Genomic DNA, 26,147 nt, shown 5'->3' with positions numbered 1-26,147 from the left:
TATTGCCGCAGTTGGGATTTGGCGTCGACTTTCAGGCCAGTGGTACCATGGGGTCTTTCCCAGCGAAGGGTCAGAACCACTGTGGTCTAATGGACACAGCGTGGGACTGGGAATCAGACATCCTTGAGTGCACCGACACCGATGTCCTTGGAAATAATGTGCCGACCGTCTGTTAACAAAATATCCTCCTTAACCTTTAATAAATCCCGTGAAACACAAGGGGCTGTACTGGAGGCTAGAAAAGGAGGTGTACCAGGGAGTCTATTTATTTTCCCGCCTGAAGATTTTTTTCCAAAATTCCCCTTTCCCTATAACCATTGAGGGAGGTAACAATACTCGATTAAAAAAACAACCAACCTTTCCTTCCCCCAGATATATCCCTATCCTGAAAACACTCCGAATTGCAGGAAACAGTCACACTCCCTTAGAGCCAAAGGTGCTCAGGAGGCCGTCAGAGACGGATGCGTGATCAGTTTGGCTTGAGGGGAATTGTAGAATACAATGTCAGTGCAGACTTTAAGGGCATCTTTGCTAATCATCTATAAATGCATGCATTAAAAAGTTATTATTGAATCAAAACTAACACACATAGAGCTGCCTTTTTATTGTTTTGCATATATTAACTCCAAATCACAGTGAGGCCCATGGCTTCTCTAAACCATTTTTGTAGGCTCGCTCTTTTTATTGGTCTGAAGCATGTTCTCTGTGTAGCGGTGAATCTCTGACAATCCTGACTCAGGAAGGACATTTTCTGAAGCAAGACACTTTGGGTGGCTGACCTTATATTAATTCCATAGCCTTGCTATTTCCATTACACGCTGCAGGCTTTGTTTCTCTGAAAGCTCATATTTTCCCCCATAGTTGGACATGGGTTTAAAAAAGAAACACAGACTCAGAATTTTCTGTTTATTGCAGTACAAATGAAATATGCATTTAATGGTTTCAGTTACCTTGGAGGATAAGATTGGAATCTCTAGTAAAATAGCAAGCATGGCAAACTCATCACTTCTTATTGGCCTGAAGTGATTTTTCAGTTATAATATTAACACAATTAGTTGCAGTCATTTACAAATAGACACTCTTATCAAACTGTTTCAGTCATATTACTCTATAAATAGTTATGCTCCAACAGTGAAATTCACCCCCACTCACAAGGACAACCTATGTACCATTTAAGCCGTACGAATTAGAAAAGATTTAGCGAACACAGTTCATGGGCTGGGCTTCTGAAGGAGCGATGAATTTCACCTTAGGAGAAAATATTAGTATTTATTGGTCAAATGTGAGGTATTAATCAAAGTCATTATGGCAAGTCCATTTAGTCTGACTTTCCACTTTGGCATTTGGAGATACTCTTTTGTAATCTTTTCCTTTCTTCCCAGCCAGTGTACATCCTGAGATAGTTCTAGGTCACTGGGGGAAAGGGGAATGGAGAAGCATGCATCATCCACAAAGAAAAATTAATGTAAACATTTTCGCCTGTACTTTCCCAGATTTGCACTTTGAATCCAGTTTTTACAGCCAAGATATGTTGACATGCAGTCTTAAAATGCGATTATTACAATTCATAAGAAAAGTCTTTGACAGAAGTCAGGTAAAGATTCAAACAAGGACACAAGCAGTCTCTGCTGCTGCTTTTTCTAAGCTTTGAGTAAACTACATTTGGATATAACATTCCACTTCCATTTACAACTTTCTCATTTTTTTTCTAATTTTGCCTACAAAAAGAGATTTCAAAGTGCAGATTTAAAAAAAGAAAATTAGAAAAAATATTTTCTTAATTAAAAATAGTTTAAATAAAAAACATAATTTAATGACAGTTGATTTTTAAATAAACATTTTAAAATCTGAAAATAAATTTCTGAAAGTTCTGAAAATAAAAAGTGGAAATTTCTGAAATTTTTTAATGCATTTTTATTTGCATATTTCTGTCCAGTGATAGATAACAGGCCTAATATCAGATTAGATTTTCTGTATTTATTTACATTGACAATGTTTTAGAATTTTTTTAAAAAAATACACCTTCTGTAAATTTATCCTCAATTTCTGCCAAGGTCGGATAAATGGTACAGTGCCCTTTACATCTCAGTATAGTCAGTCAGCCCATGAGGCATTACCCACTACAAACATACTATGTTATCTCCGGATGAAAATATCTGCCTAAATCTTCTGTCTCACTTACTATTTTGTCATACGTTGCATGTCCAGAAGGTGGCTGGCCTTGGACATGGTTTCGTTCAGTGGTAGAAGTAGCATGAATAAGATGATTAGAACACACACACACATATGCATACATAAAAAAAAGCCAAAAGCACTTCTATACCACAAGAGAAAAGGACCAGGATGAGAGGCACCACAAAAACTGAGATGTTTCTGGGCTCATTAAAAATATCATGGCCACCTATGACTGGACAGAGGACTTTCTTGGCTTGTACTGTTTGAAACTATTAACCAGCAGTCCATATCAGTCAAAAAAGTCACGTGGAAATGTTCTTCTGGTCCTTACACCACATGGAAAATCCCATGTTTTAAAGTACGAAAGATTGATTTTAAATTGGTGAATTCGATACGCTGACCACATATGCAAAAGGAGAATGGAGAACTCTAAGCAAGAGTCACAAAATTTCCATTGTAGGTGCACACCCCACCTGGTCTCCCAATTTACCTCACAGTAGTTGGTTTACATCTGATACTGAATGCGAAGGCTAATGCTTAGGAATGTTGTTGTCTGAAGTCAGACTATGATACTGTGACTTTCTAGGAGCGTTTATACCTCAAGGAAACACCATATCCTGCAATATTCCTCCACGTGGAAGCAGAATTGCCTGAGAGAATGAGAGAGTCTCAAAGGCATGAGACAACCAGCTTAACTGGTGGAAGGGAAAAAACGAACAAGTAATTACTCATTCTTGCTACTCCTGTCACAACAGATGTTTCAGCCACACGTTGGCAGGTGATAATCTGAGGATTATAATTTGTTACGTACCCTCACCTGACCAAAAAAGGAAAAATAAATGGTGTTTACAATACATTTTAAGGTGGTCACTATTTTGATATTATGTTGAAGTTAAATCTTACAAATCTGTCTTGTGCAATGTATAATTAAACCCCTCTCCCATGTCTTCTTTTTTGTTGCTGTAATGAACTTACTTTAAAAACCTTGAAAACTGGATTACAACTGCAAGGATTTTCACACTTCAGCTAACCACAGAAGCCTAATTCAGGGAAATATTAGCAACACCATGGTAAAATATTACAATAGAGACCATTTAAAATATATATTGGAGAGACATGTGGGCTTAATTCTCCATTCATGCAGATGCAATGCCTTAGACCTCCACATCTCATTTGCAACTGTGTGAGAGAAGAACCAGGCCAGCACGCTGTACAGAACGGCACACCGTTTTGGCTGTTTGACTACTCCACTATAAACAGATTATAGTATATTTAGACAAAGATTCAATTCTGCTGAAGCCAATAGGATTTTAGTCTTTGCTAACAGTGGAATCTGATCTGAACCTTAGCTCTTGAAATCACATTTGTCATTTGCAATTACCCTCTGTTACAAAATGAAGAGAAAATAGTACATTAACACAGGTCCTGCTAGCTATACATGCTCCTATGACAAATCATTAGCAAAATCAATTTTCATTATTAAATATTGAGACATTATTATGAGACATATGGACTCATTAGATGAATAATGAGTAATAATAACAAATAACTGTTCATAATCTGAAGTGTTAAATGCAGATCAATACAGATAATGGTTAGATTAAAGAGTTTTAACACTTAAACTGTAGAGATCTTCTGATCTCAAAAGCACATGGACTGGAGGAACTCCACAGCATTTAACCTAATAGCTTCATTGTGAATGACATAAGAACAAGCCCAAAGACTACTTATGATTTGGAAAGTATTCAGGTTCTTAGATACCTCAAGCAAGTGTAAGTTTAACTGCTTAGAGAAAAAAAGGCTATATGCTTATGGCCTGTATACAAATTCACACCTGTTGTTGGAGCTGTTTCCAGTAATGGAACTGGTTTATCACAACAAGTGTTAATACTTTATTCCTTTTCCTGCTAATCCCATTTTCTGTTTTATTTTAACTGACTTCAAGATTGCTACGAAGTTTAGGACCCTGTTGGGCTTTAAAGCTTATGTCAGTTTTCAGCATTTTTATAACTACAGCTCACATTGTGCTGGTTATTCTAAGACTCTGTTTGGAACCACTGCACTTCTATCAAACTCCAGTCATTTGCTGAAGTAGGGTCAGAGAAAGGAAAAGATAATTTATTATTTATTAATAATCAGACTCCTGGCTGAATGCATACATAAATATCTTATCTAATATATTGTATATACAATATATATCTAATATATTGTATCACATGCATGAAGGGATCTGTTTAAAATGTACAGTTATTAAGGTGGAGGCAACTTTTTTCTGCTCTGAATCAAAACTTTGTTTAACTTCATTCTTATTGAGCTCTTAAAGGAGTCTAGGTTTGGTTTCATTTTAACTATGAGCCTGTCGTGGCTTGTAGTACAGCTCACAGCAGCACAACTGACCCCCAAATCCTCATTTTGAAATTTAAGTAGATTTAGGTTTGAGCCTTTGAATTATATACAAGGTGAAGCTTTTCTTGGAAAGAGGGGGACCTTTTCCAGCATTCTCCTGTTACAGTTTCTGGGCTATGTCATCTTTTGAACCCCCCTCTGGGATGGCAGGTTGCTGAACGACCTACTGCTCCTACTCGTGACCTTGCATTACAGAGTCCTACCTAACAAAATCCTGTCTTATCTTCTTTAGTGACCCCTGATCTGTCCAACTCATTCACTGGTCTCCAATGTCCCCTGGAATCATGCATGTGTATTATCTGCTACATATGAGAAGCTGTGTTAGCTGTTTGAGCTACAGGATATATCTTGTACAATGTATCAAACCACAGATTTTTATCTGTGCAATATTATTAAATACCTCTCCCTGGGGTGGTATGAACCCAACAGAGTGCACTGATCTGGAGGATATTGAAATTATTTCCCCATGATGAAAGTGGCCTTATATCTCATGTGGGGTTTCACTCTACCACCATACCCCAGACTGATGAGGTAATTTCTTTAAGAAGAGTCTCTTTGCAACAACATTTGGAATAAAAGAAATAAAAGGGAGTTTTTTTTTTTTTTAGGAGTAATAACATTTTAATTCAACTACTCAAATCTAATGCTTCCAGCACTGTGACCATTAGTCATTCAAGACTTCTACTGAAGTCAATGGTTTACTTCATTTGCAGAATACATACTCCCAATCATTTTAAACATAAATCAGATGATTTAGTTTTCATGGAAGAGGAAAAACATGGAAGAAGGAATTGATTTTCTTGTTTATGAATAAGGCAAGCATGGGATAAGAACTGTTTGAGATGCAATAATTAAAGTATTGAGTCATCACTTGGGAGAAAAGCAGTCCTTTGCCAGCGCATGTAAATGTAGACCATGTGTTACTACCTAGACTTGGTGTGATTCCACTCATTTACTTAAAGTCCAAGTCAGAGAAATGGGACTTTATGGACCGATAAAAATCCAGTAAGGAATAATTTGGCAGGTTCTGTAAGGTGACAGCATAACCTTCCGGTCAAGAATATTGAGTATCCCAGTCTGAGGGTGCTTTATATTTAGTAGTTGAATATCCTCCATACCTCCTTAGAGAAAGCTTAATTGGCCTTAAAATCAAGGCACCCAAAATGATGAGTCTCTTGCGAAATGCCTGGCCTAAGTTACTTTTGCAGCAAAAAAGGCAAAAAGTTCTATGCAGGTGCTCAGATATTGTACTACTGGTTAGTATCTTCAGCATCAGTCTCTCTGCTGATTAAAGGTCCTGTGCCATGAAATTCCCTCCTCCCCACAGACATATTTTTATAATACTTAGCACTCAGTGCTTTACACTATCAAAGCATTTTATGCATGCTATCTAATACCTTCTAATTAAGTCATACATCTCCTATTAAAAAAAAAAAAAACTAAAATTAATGACATATGGTACCGCTGGCTTTTATATAATACATGCAAATGCAGCTTTAGGGTACAAACTTGGGTAAGCTGAGATCCCTTCCTGAAACCCGCCATACACATTGCCGTATTTGTATCTTTCAGCAGAAAGGAAATGAACAATGATGCAAATTGTATCCACACAATTACGGACCAGGGCCTGAATGCACACACAAACACCAGCGTGGCTAAGGGCGACCTACAACTTGCAGTGCCAAAGTTTTCAGTGCCTTAATGAGTTGCACACCAATTACACGGGTTTCCCACAGGCTTTGCTCTCGAGATCTGCAGAATGCATGAGAAACGAGGAAAGTCTGTCGTTTTGGTATCCATCAAAGCTCCCTTCCATGTGAGGAAGTGCCTAATTTGTCATTTCACACTCAAAAAGGCGTGAAAGGCAAAAGGGAGGGAGGTTAGATGGAAGAGAGAATGGGGGGGTAGCGACTCGTGAGAAGAGACAGTAGGCCTAATTCTGAGCTTGTGTTTGTTGCTGCAAATCAGGAATAAATTCAATGAAATCATATGGATGTAAAACAGGTAAGAATGAGGCCCAGTGTTTCTGCTTATATATAAAGATTTAGACTCTTAAAACCAAAATATGAAACTAGGAACAAGGAACACTTTACAAATGAAATTATGGTCTATAGCAAATTTCTAACTTACACATTTTATTTACACAAGGACATCTTTTGTTTTATTTAATTATAATAAAATGTATTAATTCCAACAATGCATTTTTTTTCAACTTAAAAATACATAAGACCTTTGGGAGAAAAATCCCAAAGAATACACACATCTGAGGAATGTCTGCTCTGTGTCAAGAGCACTGGTCTCAGCCACTAAGTATGTTTCCCTCATCGTCTTTTCTTTTAGCTTTGTTGTTGTCTTTTATTTTTCTTTCCCTCTGCATAAAATGAAGCTAGCAAAGGGCCAGAGAAACAGTCAGATTAAAACCTTTAGAGAGATAGGAGAGGTGCAGGCAGGAATCCCATTATTTGTTAATAGGATTTGTGCACATACCTCCCACGCATCACTTAGGAAATTTATTTCCAAGCATCTTGGTGGCAGTTTCAATTAGAGTCAACATTTCATTTCAGCAGATGGACTGCAAACTGATGGCTTCTCAAACTCTAATGGATAATGCTTTATAATTTCCCTCTTTTAAACTATGATTACGCTTTCTGCTTTTTGTGGGGAAAATGAATGTTGTCCCTAAGCCAATACTTAATTTGATTTTTTTGCTGAGCCTCTCTATGCTAGCAAACCCCACCCACGAGCCTTTATACAAGCCCAGTGGGTAAAGGGAGGGGAGGGCATTTTGCAGATCTGTCACACATTTCTACAGTGCTTCTTGTTCAGAAAGATGCCAAAGAACTACAAATACATCTGTCCTCCTCTGAAACATAGCCACCTCTGGGGTGGAACATGGCAGCAAGTATTAACATGGGAACACGGACACTAAATCCTATGTGAAAATTATGTAAGAAGAAGTACAGAACACAACTCATGTAGCCTCAGGCTATCCAGAAATTAGCTAAAGTGTACATCTTTTGTTCTTAATGAATGCATTTGAAATTATTGCCTGGTGTGTGGTACTCCAATAAGGAACATCTCATTTGGTACTGTATCCCGTGATCTGTACAATCTTGTACAGATTAATAGTGATGGTGAGTTATCTGATTTCAGTAAGAAGCAATATTAACTCATACGCAAGATGCACAAAACCATAACACAGTATTTTTTCTTCTTTTCATGGAAAATGTCCTTTCTTTAAATAGAATTTCCAGACTATGTAGATGGTGGCCGGGCAGGCTCATGGTGCCTTCGGTTTCGCTTTTTCTTCATCTCCTGCACGTGCTTCCACTTGGCCCCACCTTTGTTCCGCTGCCGCCGCTTCTCGCGGTGCCACATCTGTTCACAGTACTCGTCCAGGCTGAAGCTGGGGCTGCTGACCAGCTGGATGTAATCCTTGTACCTCAGCCGTGACTCGGTGAGCAAATCCCTCACCCGGCCCTCCTCGTCCTCAGTCTTCTGCGTGCTTTCCATCTGTCCGTTCTCAATGATGTTTAAATTCAGCTTCACAATGGTGTGGATGAAGGTGTGCTCCTGGGCTTTGCAGTAATAGGCTCCCGCATCCCTCCTTTGCAAGCTGCGGATCAGCAGCCCGTGCTCTGTTTTAATGATCCTTTCGTCAGCCTTTAGCTGCATGGTCAAAGAAGAACACAACACATTAATTTCACTGGGAAAAGCAGAAAGTGTGTCACTGCCATGTTGAGCTGGAGGAAAGGCACAGCCGGCACACGGCACATTCTGCCCCTCGGTTGCCAGCACGGATGGTGTATGTGAACCTCAGGCAGACACCGTGCGATCCCTCCTGTTTTGGAGTGCTGCTCCTAATTATAGCATCTCTATCAGTAACATTTCAGCATGCATTGGCAAAAGATACAAGCTGCAGAGCTGAAAGGACACCACCACTCAGCAGACCAAAACACAGAAAGCTAGACTACATTCTCCATGGCAGGGTAGGCTTTCAGTGCCCACAAATCCCAATCATTTTTTAACTCATGAAGCAGAGGCTGTTTTTCTTGAGCTATTTGTACTGCACCCAATATATTCAGGTCCTTGTATATATCTGATACGTTGAGGCGCTACTACATTTCCAATAACTCCCCCTCCCCCTCCTCCTCCTACTGATTTTTTAAAGTCACTTGTTCTGATTCTGCTTCAACTGGGCTTTGTAAAAGTGAGTGGATGATGGCTTTGACTCACTGGGACATGATTAAAAACACTCAGTAAGACTAGAAGACTACAACCCAACACAGCTCTTCAATTCTTTCTTTTTCACAGACCTTAAAGCCAAAACAATGAACTTACGGGAAAAAATAAAAGTAAATGTATAGGAAAGAATGTACGGGCAAAGAAAAAAATGAGATTTCAAGTGAGGGCTGAGATCTGTCAATGTGGAACCACACTTCGGTTTACAAATGGAAATACTTCTGAAAATATATCACAATATCTCGTTAAAAATAAGGTGCATCTTAGAGCAATAATACTGTCAGGCAAATTACATATCTCGAGATCTGAAAATGATTTACGATATAACCTAACTCCCACAAAACAACCAGGATGGAGCACCAGGCACCCAAATACTTCTGCAGCTGGAGAACACAGAAAGTAAGTGATTTGCCAACATCCATACAAAGATTAATAGCAGAGGTGGAAGTAGAAATGAGAGCCTTAACTGCCAGTGTCTTCTTCTAACACCAGTCTTTGCTTTGAAAATGATCCTGTTCTAGCTGAAAGCTGTCACCTTGGGGCGTGCTATGTTCTGCTGCCACGCAGAGGCTGCAGCGCCGAACAGCACTGAACGGACCTGGAGTGCAGCTTGATTAGCCCACATTAAAGCCAGTACTTTAAATACAGCACCAGCACTGCTGGTGGTATTGTTATAATGTACAAAAACTTCAGCACAAGGCGGAGGGCTCAGTTTAAACAGGGGGAGGGAGCAGAGAAACTCAGCGCAGATTCTGGAAAATTTCCCAGGGTGCACATCTGACCCTCCAGCCAACTTCAGAGGAGGAAGATCAGGGAGGCATAAAGATGACTAAATTAGATTTATTCACAGTGGGTAAGCTACACACTGCTTCTTTATGTAAAAAATCTGCACATGATTCCCTCTCCTACTCCATGAGAAAAGATGTGTGTGTGTGTGTGTGTGTGTGTGTGTGTAGTGTATATATGAGATAAGATTCTATGGTAACTATTTTGTAATTGCTAAATAATTTTAGAGACCATTTCTAGATCACTAGAGAAAGCAATACACACATGGATATATAAATAATACATGCAGAGAGGGGGGCGTTTGGCTTCCTACTGCATCTACTGTAACAGTCTTGAGTAATGTATAAATAGACAGATAGACAGACAGACAGATCCATTCCTATGTACTACCATTGATCTGACTGTATCAGAGATGAAAAATCAACTAATCAGAGATGAAAAATGAACTACTATGAAAGCCTGTGTTAGGACACTGCTCTGGCAGCCTGGTTCTGTGGCCAAGCATTTGGTTCCTGCCGCCAGTTGACAGCATGGGGTTGCCCCTCAGCTTTAGTTTCCTTAATTGTAAACTGTATATAACCATGCCTACTGGCACCGGCAGCATGAAATCTTGCTAATTTCAGCAAATTCCTGGAAAATGGATTATCTTCTGACAACAGGTGCTACGTGAGCACAAGCTAGTTTTGATTTACTACACTGAGTTTAAACCAGAGAACTCATGGTCAATACGCAAGCACTCACACAGACGATAGCAGGCGGACAGAATAGAAAAGTTCACTTTTCCATCTCCAGAAGCTACAGCATAGGGCTGTAGTTCTCAATTTTAACAGCTAGTGACACTTCATTCAAAGTAAAACTCTCTGTTCCTTTCTTATGGCTGCAGCAAATATAGGAGCACAAAAGGTGTTAATGAATCCAAAGATGAGTAGCTGTAGGGAGAAATGTCTAGGATAGGTGTTTCCTTGTGGTGCTGTACTCCACAAAGAGAAGGGAGAGCAGGGCCAGGTGGAAACGCTCAGGTGGGAGCTTTGGTTGTCACCACATGACAGGGAAACCCTTTCCTTCTGCCCAGACTTCCCGCTAATGATGGTGAATCCTACACATCAACATGTGGGGAACTTGGGGAAAAGAAGGATGTGAAGGAGCAGCGGATTCCCAAACATTTGGGTTTCATAAAGCGCTACCAAAGACCCAGTTCCTACAATGTCTGAGTGAAACCAGGACCAATCTCTCCGAGCTAAGGGCTCGATGCAGTTGCACCGGTAGCATCTGTCCGTCCGTGGCTCTGCCAGTATTGTAGTCTAGAGCGGCTCGACAGCTGCGCACCTCCCACACTTGGACGCCCTCCAGCTGGCTGCCGCGGTTGGCTATGTGCTGCTGCAAAGAGCCCCCACTAGCGCTTCGCCTATTTACCAGTGAAAGGATGGAAGAATAATGGGAGATCTACAACAGAAAAGACCACTGGACCCCCAACTCCAGCACCCTGTGACTTGTAACTATTTACCATTGTGCCTTCACTTTCTAGTCTTCAACGTGTTAAGTAACGGAGCTGCCCCTGCTCCGCCTCAGGATACCCCAGAGAAAGCTAACAGACGCTAAATTAGTTGTGTCCCTTAATCCCAGCCCATCATGACTCCTATTTTTAATGAAGCAGCGCTCTTACAGAATGTCCTGTGCTAACCTTGGGTATTGATTTACGGTGACTGTCACCTCCTTCTTCTATGTGGCTTCATTGTTCATTCCTTTCTTATCCTCTGGCAGGATGAAATTATGGCTCCGATTTCACACGTATTGAGCAACACTTCATTATTGTTTCCCCTCCTCACTTCTCTCTTTGGTATCCTGTTTATGTTTTTTTACCCACAGGTTCAGAACTCTTCCTGCCTTTCCTCTTTACTTGTTCCCCCACAGGGCTCTGGAGTTTCATAAACACCTGGCATTTCATTACTTGGTAGCAGATCTTTAACCTTTCACTTGAATACTTAATGTGTTCTTTGGTTCCTGAGCTATAGATGTAAAACATATTTTATTAAATTTGGGGGATAGTGAAAAGCCTAGTTAGGTAAAAGACATCATTTCATCTTTGTCATTTCATTTTTTTTTCAATATGTCATAATCAGTTACTCTCTTGTTTTATAACTTTTAAACTGTTTATAAACAGATTTAACAATTCAGAAGCACAAAAGCTTTAATTCACAAAAGCATGCTGAGTTGTGCTTAAATTTGAGCATACAGTAAATATTAAACATCAGAGAAATGGTTTTGTGCAAGAGGGAACAAATTGAGAACCACAAAAATGAAGCAATTGATTACCATTAACTTTCTTTTCACAGCAGACTGAGATCAGATTTTGACAATATTTTATCAGCAAATGGTATTTTTTAATCACTGTAGTAGGGACTTAAAGTTTGCCTAAGATACATTACATAAAACATGGGGCATACCAAAGATACCGGCAACATTTGACAAAGAAAAAAGGCTTCTATGTAGATCAAATACTTGATTTTCACAACCGGATTTTAACAATGGAGGAAGAATAGGCATTGCCAGAAAGGATGGCAAATCTTTAAACAATCAGTAGGTTGGAAAACAACCAGTGATTTGAAAGTGCTGTGGCACCAGGTTAGGTCAATGCCTTTTGTCCTTTGCTAATGATGTGTTTAGATAGCTCCCTCTTTACAAATAATTCACATGTCAACTCTTTCACAGTTAAAACACTGCACCTGTCTGGGAGAAGAAAGTGGCTTCAAAGCCTGCCCTCCCTCATTAATCAACATGTGAAAAAATGCTAGAGGTAAAGCTGGGCTAATCAAGGGTTAGCTGCAACCCCTGAACAAATTAAGAGCGGGAGAAAGGAAAATGGGGAACATTTGCTGAGAATTCACATTCATCTTTGTTTGTCCATCATCATTGTCTTCATCCCCATCATTTGACTGAAAATAAAGGTTAGTCTGTTTTTGTTGGAATTATTGTCATATGCCACTTTGTTGCATTTGTACTGGGAAATTAATAATTTAATTCCAATACAGCTGCAGAGTTAATTTTCTCTCTCTCTCTCTCCCCCCCTTTTTTTTTGTTTCAACATCTTTTTTTTATTTACTAAGAAACCACAGGAAAAATGAAGAATGTGTTGCTAGTATAATGTCATTATGGAGACACATGAGTCCCATTATTTTCAAGGTGAAGCTAACTTCTCATTATAAGCCTAATTTTTAAACTCCTCTTCCCCAAATATATTCAAAGTGAAGCAAAAATATCATATGGTGTATCTCAGTTCAGAGTTACTTTTTTTCATTTTCCTAGGAAACTCTCAAAAATATTAGTCCTATTTAATAATCTGAAGGTATTTGGGGGAAAAAAGCTAAAACAAAAATGCCAAGCCAATGAGTCAGAGTAAAATAGAAGAGGGAAAGCAGGAGAGCTATGGTTAGTCCCTAGGCTGCAGAATCAATCTCTTCTGTTTTTACCTTCTCTCTTGGTCTCTTTTTCATTGACCCAAGGCTTCCATGTGTGTCTGCTGCACAAATACTGAACTGCACCCCTCTGATAGAGAGTACTGCTGAAACTCAGACTTGATGCATCTCTTCCTTGCTCAGCTCTCACCAGACCCTCAGATTTTAAGGCTGGCACTGAATCTGTGACCTTATACCACAAGATGCTGCTGACCAGACGTTTGTAACAAAGATGATCATGGCTGTCACGATGCAAAAATCTCCAGCCACAAAATAATACGGAAACTTTCGCTTCATTCACCAACGTACTCCTGATAAGGTTAACTAAATGGGACAGAGATGGAGGCCGGCTGAACTGGAGTAACCAGGTCAAAGTGTTGTGCCTAATGCGGCATCTTCTCCAATCCTGTGCTAAAACTTCACATGGTTGTTAAGCTCAGTTTTTCAGGAAACTGTGGAGCAGGGATACGGGAAAGGGAGAGGGCTGCTGAAGTAGAAACTAAAATGTACTTCAGCCTTCCAGTGGACTTTTTTTTTTTTTTTTTGCCCCCACATATGAATAGAGCAAGAAAGACCATGTTAAAAGAGATCAGTGCCTATTCTGCCTTTCAGACCATATGGCTTGTTCTGTCCCCTGCAAGGGTACGTGGCAGCTTGGCTAACCTGGGGCCACAGCAGACGCAGGGTGAAGATCAGCAGAAAGCAGAGAGACAAATATTTTTAAAAGCCACTGGACACCAAAACTAATGGTTTTGTATTTGCTAATGGCCCTGTGTTTGCTTTTTCCAGTCCTGACACCTATTATATACATAACACAACACACAGGAATTTTAAGAGAAATAAACATCTGATTTTAAGCTTCAGGAAACTTCAGCACTCTAAGGCATTATGAACAAACGACATCCCCAATGCTTTTTATGAATTCAAGTCCCAGAAAGCTCTCCCTCCACTCAGTGACTAACACTGCAAGCACAGGAATAAACATGACCAACTGCATGAGCACCGCAAAACACAAAAGCACTTGAAATTCGGCTCGCGACCTTAAAACAGCCCCAAACTACAGGGAAATGTACTCCCACTGGCAGCCAAATGACCTGGTGACAGCTCCTGTGCCACAGGAGATCCTGTCCCTTCCCACAGGCCATTCTGGCTGGAAGTCGGAGTCTGAACCATGACCCAGCAGGTGAAATGTCGGAGGCATCCTGCTGGGCCAAATGCTTCCCATATAGTCTGGATTTTGCCCTTTTCCTTCCCTCAGGAAGCTGTACTGCGTGTCACGGACAAGGCGTAACCATCTATTTGTAAAATGAGGTTTGAAGATTTGCTGAGACGTTACAGTTACAGCTCTGGAACTAAAAGTCCGTAACTTAAGTTCCAGGTGCAGAGTCGTTTGCAAAGCATGGTATCGTCATCACAATAAGTTATACCTTTAAGACACACACTAACATAATGCATGGGGTTATTTGAGAAATCTACTGCAGGAAGAGAAAAAGAGCAGAAAATATAATTGTGGGAAAAATTATGGTAAAGCATTGGCTGTGCGAAGATCAAGCTACACATTAAATATGACTGCACTGCTTCTGTCACATATGGTATTTTGGTCAAATTGAAGAAATTTTTAAAAAATGCCCATTGCTCTGTCTATCTTTGTATTTTCTAAGGCCTCCAATTAGGCACTAACACCAATTGATTTATTTTCACTCCTGAACTAGGTTTCAAACTAGAAAACCTCAAGTTCTTAATTTCTAGATCTCCAAATCAAAAAGAGGTTCAGTGTTTTAACCTGAAAATATCCTTATTCTCTCTAATAGGAGCAGTGATTGGTCAGCATATCTAAAGAGCTGGTGATTTATTTAGGCAGCTTTATATGAAATTAGGACCATAGCTTCATGTACATGCATTTGAAAACATGGCATTCATAGATTAATATATTTATCTTAAAAATAACAAAAAAAATAATTTTTTGAAAAAATGGAATGTCCTAACATGATGATTCTGGATGTGCAAACTGAATTTGCTCACACTGTGTTCCAGTTCTTACAAACTAACCTGGGTCAAAATATTAGAAAATCTATTCCCATTGCAAGAAGAATTTTCTGGCAGGGACCAAGCAAAGCTAAGAGATATACACTGCCTTTCAATGATTTGATACTGTGATTGCCAAAGTGTGTATGCATTTATATAGGCTGTAGTCTTCAAAGACTGAAAATAAATAAATAAATAAAAATAAACTAACGAAACTCCCCCCAAGGAGTTCCGGAACATGTGCTCCAACTTCTATTTTATCAAAGCTAGATCACAGAAATGCTGCTATGGCTTTAGGGACAATATGTGATAAGAAGCTATTTGCCTACTGTTAGCATTCATAATGTAGACAATCTGTCTGCAGATTTCTTCTTCAAATTTTCTTCTAAATTTGCCTCAAAGGTTAATCTAGCCTTTTAGCAAAGCTTTACTTTTCTCATACAAACAGATGTCAGACTGTTTACACAGAGCCAGCCCAGTAAACAGCGCTGTGGAAGGCTGCTAATGTGCAAAGAAGTATGCCGTGCGCTTGTTAGAGATCCAAATGCCACCACACATATGCCCGTATCCCCTGCTTTCTCTAGGTTACATCCTTGGCTCAGGAAAGCTGGACAATCCCACAGTAGAGCAGAATTGCTGCTCCTGGTATTTATGTATTTATGTTACTGGTATTTTGGCCCAAACCAGGGAGTGGGGTCCCAGTTCACGGCCACAGTGAATCTTTGGGAAATATGAATGGCAGAAGCTAATTAAGCCTTAACTTCGGCCTTATTAGATAGGCTTATAGGCTGCCCTAACTTTGTTCAAGGGCCAGTTTGAGCTGCAGTGTGATCTATAATCCAATGTGAAAGACAACTTGAACTTGGCTTCCTGACCTTCAGAGGAATAACTGAAGCTATGATTTATAAGAAAATCTATTTTTTTTTGTTTTTTTTTTTTCTTGTTTAACTGAATTCAGATATACAAAACTCAGAAACAGCTCTTCTTAAGGGGCTTTCAAATCTGGAAAGTGTTAGTTGTTGTGATACTAAAATACACATTCTTCACAGGGAATTGGCTGCAGTAGGCGGTTTGTAGCTTTCTTTGAGAAACCTGGGCCCACGCTATAATTGTAACACCTTATGTTTATAATGATTGAGGCCCCTCAAAACTTCGTATAAACTTCCTGTTCAGAAAACAAAAAAAAAGGAAAAAAAAAAAAGTGTCTGCTTAAATGTATTTGAAAATGAGACTTAAACACATGGTTAGAATTAAGCATGTGCTTAACTTGTTTTTCTGAGTGAGGATGGGTATAATCAAATATGCAAGTGCATTTTCTGAACTGTTGCCTGAGGGAAGTAGAGCACAGAGTCTTCTGTACAGGACAGTTAAAGGTGAATCAATTAAAGCACAAATCATGAATACTCATAGGTCTATAAAAACTGATAAACATAAATTTAAGGTAGGTGGCTATGAGCATGCTTGACCTGCTGATCAGACGACCACATTTTTTTCCAAGTATGGATTATAACAGAAGTTTGAGATAGTATTTCATACCAGTAACCTCTCTCCTTTGGTCTTCAGCTCACGTTATGGGAAACACTGTGTCTATAAATTAATGATATGTTCTTTCTCAGCAGATGAAGGAATGTTTGCCAGTCCATGAGTAAGAGAAGGAGAGAAAATGAGAAGTGCTACAGTGTCACAATCAACATACGGTCCAGCATTTTTTTGTCTCATTTGGTGGAAAATCAGAAGTACCTTGAGACCCCTTTATGCTGGCTTCCTGGGCCAACACATAATTGAGGTAGCAACTCTAAGGTGGCCTCCTTGGAGACTTGCCTTCATGATACAAGCGGTGCTTCGAGATTACTGCAGTGAGCTACATCTCACCAAAGGGGGCTGGTCTCACAGGTACCTGCGCTGGCCTAGATCTCCCCAACTTTCAAAAACAACGAGCCCATGTTTGCCCTCAGAAAGTGTCATAGGACGAATTATCACTGAGAGTGGCAGGCCGGGCTTGAACCAACGTTGTGCAGTTGATAGTTCCTGTCATTCAAACTAAATTTTATCTAGGTTGTATATTTAACAACAACAACAAAAAACATATCTAACACCTGGGACCAGCTCATTTGAAAGGGCAGTTCTTTTCCCTCCTCCTTCCCTGTTGCCATGGTTGCAATCACAGCAGGACTTGGCCTCAGACACAAAATCATTCATGTAAGAGAAAGGCTATGAAGACTCCTGAGGTTTGAGACTCGCTCAAACACAGTCCAAATCAGTCCCAGTCCATTGACTGTTTGGGCACGTGTTAGGGCCCCCTTTATTTTGTCTCTAGCTCGGAGAGGAATCTGCAGGAAATTGTGAAGGGTGCAAGCGGGGAGCTGGAGTCTTTTCAAGGGCTGCTCCACCGGTGAGGACCCCTACCCTGATCCTGCAGGAATTAGGGACTATCATAGATCTCACCACTTTCTACTCCAGATGCAAGGTGTGAATCTTTAACCTGACTTCTCAACATCAGTGCAGAGCAGCATGTAAAAAAAATGCTCAGACTCCACCGAACAAAACAAGGTGAATAAAAGCTTCTGACTGCACAGACTATTCCTTCCTCAGGGAAAGATGGAGAAAAGCAGCAAGCTAAACGTAGCAATTCTTACATTGTTTAACATGATAAGGGAAGGCAGTCAGACACTAAGGTGAATAGCGGTTTGATTAAAAAGAATGTTTTGAATATATTTTTGCTCATAGAAGTAGTAGTGGTGATAATTACTGGGAAAAAAGGAATTTTTTAGTACTCTGATTTTTTACCACTGTTTAAAGCCTAATTTCTCTTTTCTTTTTTTCTTTTTTCTATTTTTTTTAATAAAATGAGCAGGTAAATCAGCGTAAATAAATAAAACTGCTTATGATACAGTGCAAATGGCTTCTCTCTCCCGCACTGCATGCCCCAAATGGTGATACCAGAATGCTACGTGATAGCTAAGGTGAGGCAAGGAAAAGTAAAACATCTACTAATCCCAGTAACTCCTGCTTCTCAATACTCAGCTGAATTCTCTGTGGAGGAAACTTGCCTTGATGACTATAACTTACCTCTTCTCGATGTTCTTCTCCAGAGCGTTGAATATACCACCTAATAGAGGCTTGCTGGGACTTAGGAATACATTCCAGAAAAGTTGAATTAAATTCAATGCCAAAAATCACCTTTTCATCAGCAGTTTCATGACTAATGCCTGGAAAGCAAACATGGTACAGGAGATTAACCCCGACCTGATTTTTAAAGCAATGGGAAAATAGCCTGATTCAGAACAGATGCTATAAGAGTGAATGAAGTATAAAAAGGCAAAAGGAAACTTAACTTTTAGCTTAAAACATAACTATGAGGATTTAGAGGTGGCTGCTAACCTTCCTTCAGTGCAACTGGTTTTTAAGAAGGTCAATAAAATCTATATCATGGGCTTGCTCCATTTTAAAGTTGAGACTTTCACCTCTGAGGAATTTAAAACCTGCTCTGTATTTTTCCTGTACGTAATGCTACTACTGAACCTGACAGAGGTGGAGCAGCAGCTGAAGGTAGGCCGTAGTCACCAGGGTCTGCTTTGTTCCTCCTGGACGCTGCAAAGGCATCGCAGGACTGTTTCAGTTCACCTCCCTTAAGTGTAATTTGGAGTGCCAAATTACACTTTACGGGATACACTAGCATGCTCCAGACAAAACTCTGAGGTTGAATGAGCAGATCTGGGTGCTCTTCATGGCCTTCTGTAAAAACTACGCATGTCATTTCTAATCTCCGCTCTCCATTTCCCTTTCTAGTCTGTCTTATCTGTGTCGTATCTGCCTTATCATTAGGCACAAGCTGTTTCTTACACTCTGCCAGTAACAGTGAGGAAGGTGAAAGCAGCGGCTTCTCATAAATCAAAAGTCAGCTCAGCAGCAAAATGGATACAATTTTGTCTTTTCAATATAGTAAGTGCATACAGAAGATCTACAGAAATCCAAGTTCTTCGCATTAAATGCTTTTCTTTTATTTCACTGTGCCACAGAGACTTCAGTAGAGCAAAGCAACTTTATACAGCCAATACAGTCTGCAGGTAGAGAATCTCTCATGGTGGTGCATTAAACTCAAGTAGGCTTTGGGGCCATAATACTATTAACTATCACAAATAACATAAATAAGCCAAGACCTTGGAGTGGAACAGGCCAGCTTCATGGCTTTATGGTGCACAAGGGTCATCCCCAGCTGGATAAAATTTCTATTGGTGGCACTACAGCAGGGCCAAGGATTTGTTTTAATTTGTGTGCTAAGTCATTTTACATTTGTCCAGTAAAACTGATTCTTTCACTGTCTTTTTATCTGGAAAATGTGACACTGACAGCCTTTCTGATAGTGTTGCTGTGACCGCAAGCTTTGCACAGTCTCAGATACCACTATTTGGAGACCGATGGTAAACAGTAGGTGGGGAAATTCTGGCCCTTTGAGAATCAACAAGAGCTTTGCCATTGACTTTAATGGAAATGAGATTTTACCCTGACTTTTTAATTATGTCTGCATGTACACATGTACAGTCAGAGTCCCGTATTCTGTGCAACAGACTCAGGCTTTGATCCTGTGGCAAGCAGCTCTGATTTCTGCAGTGGCTCACGCTGAGATCTGCGGCAGGCATCCAGCGCCGCCGCGGCATGAAAATAACCAGAGATCAATCAAAAGTGGTGGCTTTGCTTGAATCAAACGTTCAACTCTGTGATACAATCAATACTGTTTTGACTGGGTTGTTCACTTTAATAAGTGAATATAAGAACCCCAGACAAAACCAAACTCGGTTTTGAATGCTTTCCATTTATTTTATGCTGCCACAGAGATTGCTGCGTAACCGCAGGATTTCATACTGACAATGCATGCTGCAAGCGAACGGCTGCAGTTGCCAACAGAGCAAGCCAGACGCTCTGGCATCCAAAAAGAGGGTGTGGGAAAGGGAAGGGGGAGCTGACAGGAGGGGGGTCTAGGCTCTTGTTAATAACAGGAGTATTTAAGTAGCCATGGGGAGGGGGAGCTGCCTGGTTTGGCAGCTGGACCTGGGCCTTGGGACTTTTGTCCTGCCATACATGGTGGTAGGGTAAAGGATGGAGCAGTCCTTGTTCACCCATAGGGGTTTCCTTATGGGATTATCTGCTCTGTTTCTGAGTGAGTGGAGGTCCTGGTATCTGCTTGTGGTGCACTGTAAGGTTTTTGCGTTGCAGGCATATTTCAGTTCTGTAAGTTAGTGATGGGGAGAGTGACACAAGGCACGTGAGGGGTGCTGTACCCCATCTCCGTTACTGGCCATGCCTCAGCAAAGGTCACTGCAGCATGAGGAATGTTTTCAAGGTATGCCGACAGCAACTGCCTTAACAGTGTCAATCCCTCAGGCTCAGCAGGGATGCACAGTCAGACAGACACTTGCAACAAACCATTATTGAAGCGACCAAAGGGAAAGAAAGGTGCAAAACACTCACTGTCTTCCACATCCCAGCACTGTGCAACAGGATCTCCATATTTGACATCTTGCCTTCTGGCTCGCCTATGGGAAGAGCATGAAAACTTGTAACACTTCAGACATAATTGCTGGAATTCAACAACAAAATACAGAGGAGCTCAGCAGATGTGGACTCGCATTGCTCCCACCCTACTGCTGACAATTACAGTCTTAACTAAAACCAGCCTCACCCTCAAAGCAGCATGTGGCCTAGAGAGATTTGTACAATTGACATCAAGAGAAAGGCTTGTGATTTGGGAAAACCACTGGGAAGGGAAAGAGAGAAGAGGAGGAAAAAAAAGTCTGCCTAGAATAAAAGATGTGCAATGTGGTGACAGAGCATCTAAACCTGCTCCAGGAGCACTGTCACAGATCTTCTGGTGGGATCAACTGTCTTGGGAATATTCAGAAATGTTTTTAATGCTGTATGTTGTGAAAAAGAACTCAGGTTCAACGAGTGGTGTTCAAAGTTGAGCTCAGGATCTGCCCAAGATAACTAGTAAATCAGTCATTAAAATGAAGAAGGAAAAGCTTACAGTTTACTTTGATTAAAAAAAAAAAAAAAAAAACAGATCTGATTATCTTTCTTTATGAGGAAATGAATAGAGTAAGATCCGGAGAGTCAACAGTCTTAGACTGTCTACCCAGTACCACAATTAATTTGCTTGGTAATCTCTGGGTGTGTTACTTAAACTCGCTGTGATTTAGTGTTGTTTTATTGTAATAGTACTAAAAAACCCACCTCTTCCTGTGTCAATGGCTGCATTTATCTCCCAAAAGCTAGAAACAGAAGTTCATATTTAAATTTTTCAGTAGAAGAAGTTGAGATACAGGAAGGAACTCACTTTCTCACAGTCACACTGAGAGTAAAGGGAGCAGGGCCTTGTAAGTGCAAAGCAATGCCTCAGCAGGAAAGCTGGATCCTGAGGCAGAGGGGTCCACTGTGGTAAAAGCTTTAGATGTGCTGGAAGCACAGGCAGCTAGACAGAGGAAAATATTTAAGTAACTGATCTACTGGAGGATTCCCAAGGCCAGTCACCCATCCCTTCTTTTGGAGCCACAGACTTTTGGCCTACCCACCAAACTGAACATCTGTTTAAGAGCATGGACCATCAATCTCTGTATCCCAGTCCCACCTCAGACTTCAGCAAGCCTCACGTGTGACTAACTTTGCAGTGAGCCTGAACACTTGCTTTTCTGCTTTCATTTACATTTCGCTGAATTTAGTTTACTTTGGCTTTGAGGGAAAATACATAAAGTTCCATGACACCATGACACAATAACCTATGACTCATTAACTTCAATGGTTTGTCTAATTGCTTAGGTCCCAGTCCTGTAGTCCCTAAGGTAGAAAAAGGTCTCATTCCAGAGCCCAAGCTCAGACTGCAACCTCTGACCCTTACTACAAGAATTACTGTTAGGAAAGCTTCCTCCAAAGAGGAATGGAGATGCTATGAAGGCAGCGAGCTCAGCGCTCTGGCTAAATCAGCCAACAGTCCAAGAGGGACATCATATGCCAAATCAGCAAACTTCGTTACTGCACTGCTAGGGCCTGCAGCATGCTCTCCCTTCACGCTAATTCATGCAGGCTGTCCTAGCTGATAGGTAGGTAAAGTTCAGATATAACTCCTTTCTCTGTGGAAAAAACTGCTCCTGATGAGGTCAAAACACACCATTTAAATCTCTGTCTCCCTCTCATGGCTAGTTCATGAATACAATTTATGAGCCATATCTGGGTTAGTTATATGAGACAGGAGAAGCTCGTTAGTTTAGACTCGGGGAGTTAAATGTATTTTGTTATTGACCACTCTGGGATAGCATACTAAACTCCACCATATGACTATGACCCTCAGCAAACTCCACTGCATGCTATGATCCTACATGAAAAGAGAGGCTCTTGCATCTCTCTCTTCCATCATTGCGCTCAGGCAGAGTCAGCTACAATCAGGCCCTCAATCTGAGCATCTTGTATTTTAAAACACTCGGCATAAAAAGGGGAAGTGATGGATTTGCGACGTTAGTTGCAGTAGCTGAGTTATTGTCACACATGCTCAAACAGTGTTATGTTGCCTTCACAGCTCTTCCAGCAGAAATATAGATATGGACAAAGCTTGATCAAGATTTTAAGGCAAAAGGCATGCTAAGTAAAAAGGCAACACATTCTGATTCAGAAGGTCTAAAATTCTTGCAGTGAGGAGGATCTTTTACAGCACATTGTATTCTTTCTCTCACCTTTTAGAAGTGGGAGCATATCTAGAACATGAGTTTCCATCCCAGGCACAGTATGGGTCTCTGGCGAGGCAGCAGTCTGCACAAGCCTTCCCATACGTGTGACATCTGTGCAGAGAGAGCTGAACCAATCCATCCCTGGAACCAATGTACAATTGTTGCTGCAAATCAGGCAAAGCAAATGAATTAGAAGCGTTCTTCAAGTAGCCCTTTTAAAAAGTTCCCTTCTGCAGTGCCACATTTGCAGACTTTCAACCTTGTCCCAGATTTTATAAAACAAGGGAGAATTCTTCCTTCACTGCAAAATGTTTCTCAGGGCTGTGTGAACTGGCCAATCTCCATCAATTTCTGACAACACGGCAGAGAAGGCAGAGGACTGTAGTCCTGGAAAGACACCAGGACACCAGCACTCAGCACTCTTACACCTTTTGCCTGAACGTGCTGCATTAAAAAAATCAGAAGCCATCCACAGCCAGAGTAGTTCAACAACACGTTTAAAAAACAAGGGGAAGCATAGCCGTGACATTAAGAATCCGGACTGGGAACTAGTGATGACCTTGTGTGAATAAAACATTATCTTCTTTTGCTTCTGTTCCTCATGTAAAATGGGGATAATATTACTTCCCTCTCCCCCAAGTGCAAGTGGGTTGCCTGCTGAGACAAGGGTGGTCCAAGGGCTGGCTGTTGAGCTGGATCTGGCTCCAGAGGCACTTCCAGCTGGCCTGCCACCTTTTTTCAGGGGTGACGGGATGCAGCTGTGCGGTGCGTGCCTGAACGGTGGAATGCCTCCTCCTCGGCATGGCAGGCACGCCGTGCCGGGGCTGCTCCGGCCACCTCGGTGGGACAGGAAGGGGGGGATCTGGTGTCACACTGTGTCTCGAGCGTGCACATGGCCACCGCAGAGTTGCCATAAAGCAGCTTCCCATAGGGAGGTTCCCAACCGGGATTGGCCCCTGCAATTGCCAGGACTGGACCACCCAGATTTAGACTGTGCATTTAAAGCAGAGCGACCACTTTTCACCCTGCGTACACACAACTTTTAGCACAATGAGGCCCTGATCTCAGTGAAGTCTCTTGACTACTAATAACATAATAGCAGCAACAATAGTAATAATAATTTATTACTAGATTGCATGGAGCCAAGCATTTCTAGCGTCAGGAAAATGAATGTGCATTGACTTCATTCACAAATCCCACAACCATACGACTAAAGATTTGTTTCCATGAATAATTACCAGCTTGGGTACACAAATTACTGTTTGTAAGCAAATGTGAATTAGGCAGGCAAACAAGTTCAAACATATCTCTTTCTTCCCAGATACACTTTAAGAGTCATCCATGGAAAGTTTGGCCAATAAGTAACAGATGCCACCTGAATATAATAAGCTAGATGGCAAGTATGTGATACATCTTGCATTGATTAAACAATCTTCTAAATTACCTGCTTCTGAGAAATCTCCATAGTCAAGATAAACGAAGGGTGCTGAAAAATGAATTAGTAAAGCTCATTAATTTACATATTCTTCTATTGTTAATGAAAAAGAGAACAGGACTTAACATCTGGCTGACAAAAAAGTAAATAAAATTACAAATCAATTTACTTGGTTTAAAATGGCATGAAAAAAAACAACAACAAAAACCAGATATCTCTACATACATGCTTCCAGAAATACCTCCCATGAATTTTCCCTGCTACTCATGAGGTGACTGGCTGTAACTCTCAGAGTTTGCAGTTTACTCCATCTTAGGGACCAGCAATGAGCCTTCACATCAACTTAAGTTCTTATTAAGCACTATTTGAAGGGCTTAGATGGCACTTAAGGAATACATAGGCAGATCTTCTGCACCAGGATGTATTTCACTTCCATGAAAGACAGTGCAAGTTTTGCCAGTGACTGATAGAAGAACAGGACAGAGCTCAGAGTATTATCTATCCCCTAACAGAAACTGATTCATCTAAGTTTTTTATTTGATTTTAACATGGTCCAGGAAAAAGTGAATGTTTTTTCAGCCCCTCACCCTCTTCAATTTTCTGTATTCAAAAGCATAGGGGTAACATTTATAAATGTTACCAATAAAAACGGGAAGGAATGTCTGCTGAGCAGAAACAAAAAAATCTACTTTTTGTATTAAATATGATATGGTGCCTTTGCCCTTGACGTTATATTTTAAGAATGCAGCAAATTGGTGCACATACTGAACCTCCTGATTACTTGACAGACCACTGAGTAATCTTGGTATTTTCAGAGTGATATTTATAATTACTGTCCAAGACAGTGGAAAGAAGACACGGAGAGCCTTTAAAACAAGAGTAGTTTCACCATATGCATGACATATCAAAAGATATATGGAGAAATATACTATCTGAAACAATTTTTAAAGTTCCTGTCCTTAGGCTTGGAAAAAAAACACTGTGTTTAAGTTCCAACATCATTTATTTAATATGGATCAGAACTTCTGGCTAAGACCACCTATAGCACATAGGAGAGAGAATGTATGAGAAAGTCATCAAAATGCCAGGGATACGGATAAACTTTAATGAAGAAGTAAGGTGAAAACTGAGGAAAAGTGAGACTGCAAAGAATGAAGAAGAATGAAGAAACTAAAAAAAAAGAAAAAGCAGTAGCGAAGATGAAAATCTCCATTTTTCTACTCTAAATGTACATCAATGTCAGATCTCTCACCAACAATGAGATTAATCAGAAATTGTGCTGGTGCAACAGAAAGGAGGTTTTGGCTTTTTAAAACTTCCGTTTATGAAGAAGTCATTAGTGTTAGCAGAGGAACTGACTTTTCTTTTCTACCATTCAGCCAGAATAACCAGATCAAAATGGTCAGTAATGTTGAGCCAGTCCACACAAAATCAAAATAATCAAAACTTTCTTCTTTTTATTAAAAAACGGGGCTCACAATAAGATTGCAAGATAAATGAAAAAGTCTTTCTATGAGTTTGAAAAATCATGGGGTTTTTTGTTTGTTTTTGTTTTTGTTTTTTTTTCAATTGACTTACCCAAGGAATACCAACGTATTTGAAATTTTAAACAGCATCCCTCCGGAAACCTGAACTAGTTCCAATAAACAAACAACCAGACAGATGAGGTCAGTCTGGGCCTTAAAGTCCCCTAAATAATATTTAATTAATGTAGTTTCTATTAATACTTACCTTGAATATTTGCAGCTCTTCTAGGACCACCTCCTCCTTAGTCCACTTCTCCTTTGTGATACTCACAACTTTGAGTACTGTGCCTATGTCTGAAACAAATACACATCATGTAAAACCCACAGTTATGGTTCAGTACAAAAGTGCTACTTTGTTTCTTACTTCATATCAACTTGATCTCAG

General features: G+C 40.4%; 1 protein-coding gene across 1 annotated transcript in view; it reads right to left on the bottom strand.

Moving 5' to 3' along the window:
* Positions 1-892: 892 nt before the first annotated feature.
* SEMA3D (semaphorin 3D) overlaps positions 893-26,147 on the bottom strand; it is a 148,837-nt gene continuing 123,582 nt past the window's right edge. Inside the window, exons 13-18 of the mRNA XM_064504907.1 lie at positions 25,968-26,056; positions 24,246-24,287; positions 22,808-22,965; positions 20,556-20,620; positions 18,156-18,295; positions 893-8,250 (exon numbers count right to left, since the gene is read on the bottom strand). Of these exons, the coding sequence (XP_064360977.1) occupies positions 7,837-8,250; positions 18,156-18,295; positions 20,556-20,620; positions 22,808-22,965; positions 24,246-24,287; positions 25,968-26,056 (908 nt within the window). The 3' untranslated portion in view covers positions 893-7,836. The remainder of the gene's footprint in view (positions 8,251-18,155; positions 18,296-20,555; positions 20,621-22,807; positions 22,966-24,245; positions 24,288-25,967; positions 26,057-26,147) is intronic.

The sequence above is a fragment of the Dromaius novaehollandiae genome, chromosome 1 (assembly GCF_036370855.1).
Source record: "Dromaius novaehollandiae isolate bDroNov1 chromosome 1, bDroNov1.hap1, whole genome shotgun sequence".
NCBI classification, from domain to species: domain Eukaryota; kingdom Metazoa; phylum Chordata; class Aves; order Casuariiformes; family Dromaiidae; genus Dromaius; species Dromaius novaehollandiae.
This window is presented reverse-complemented; position numbering and strand designations above follow the sequence as displayed.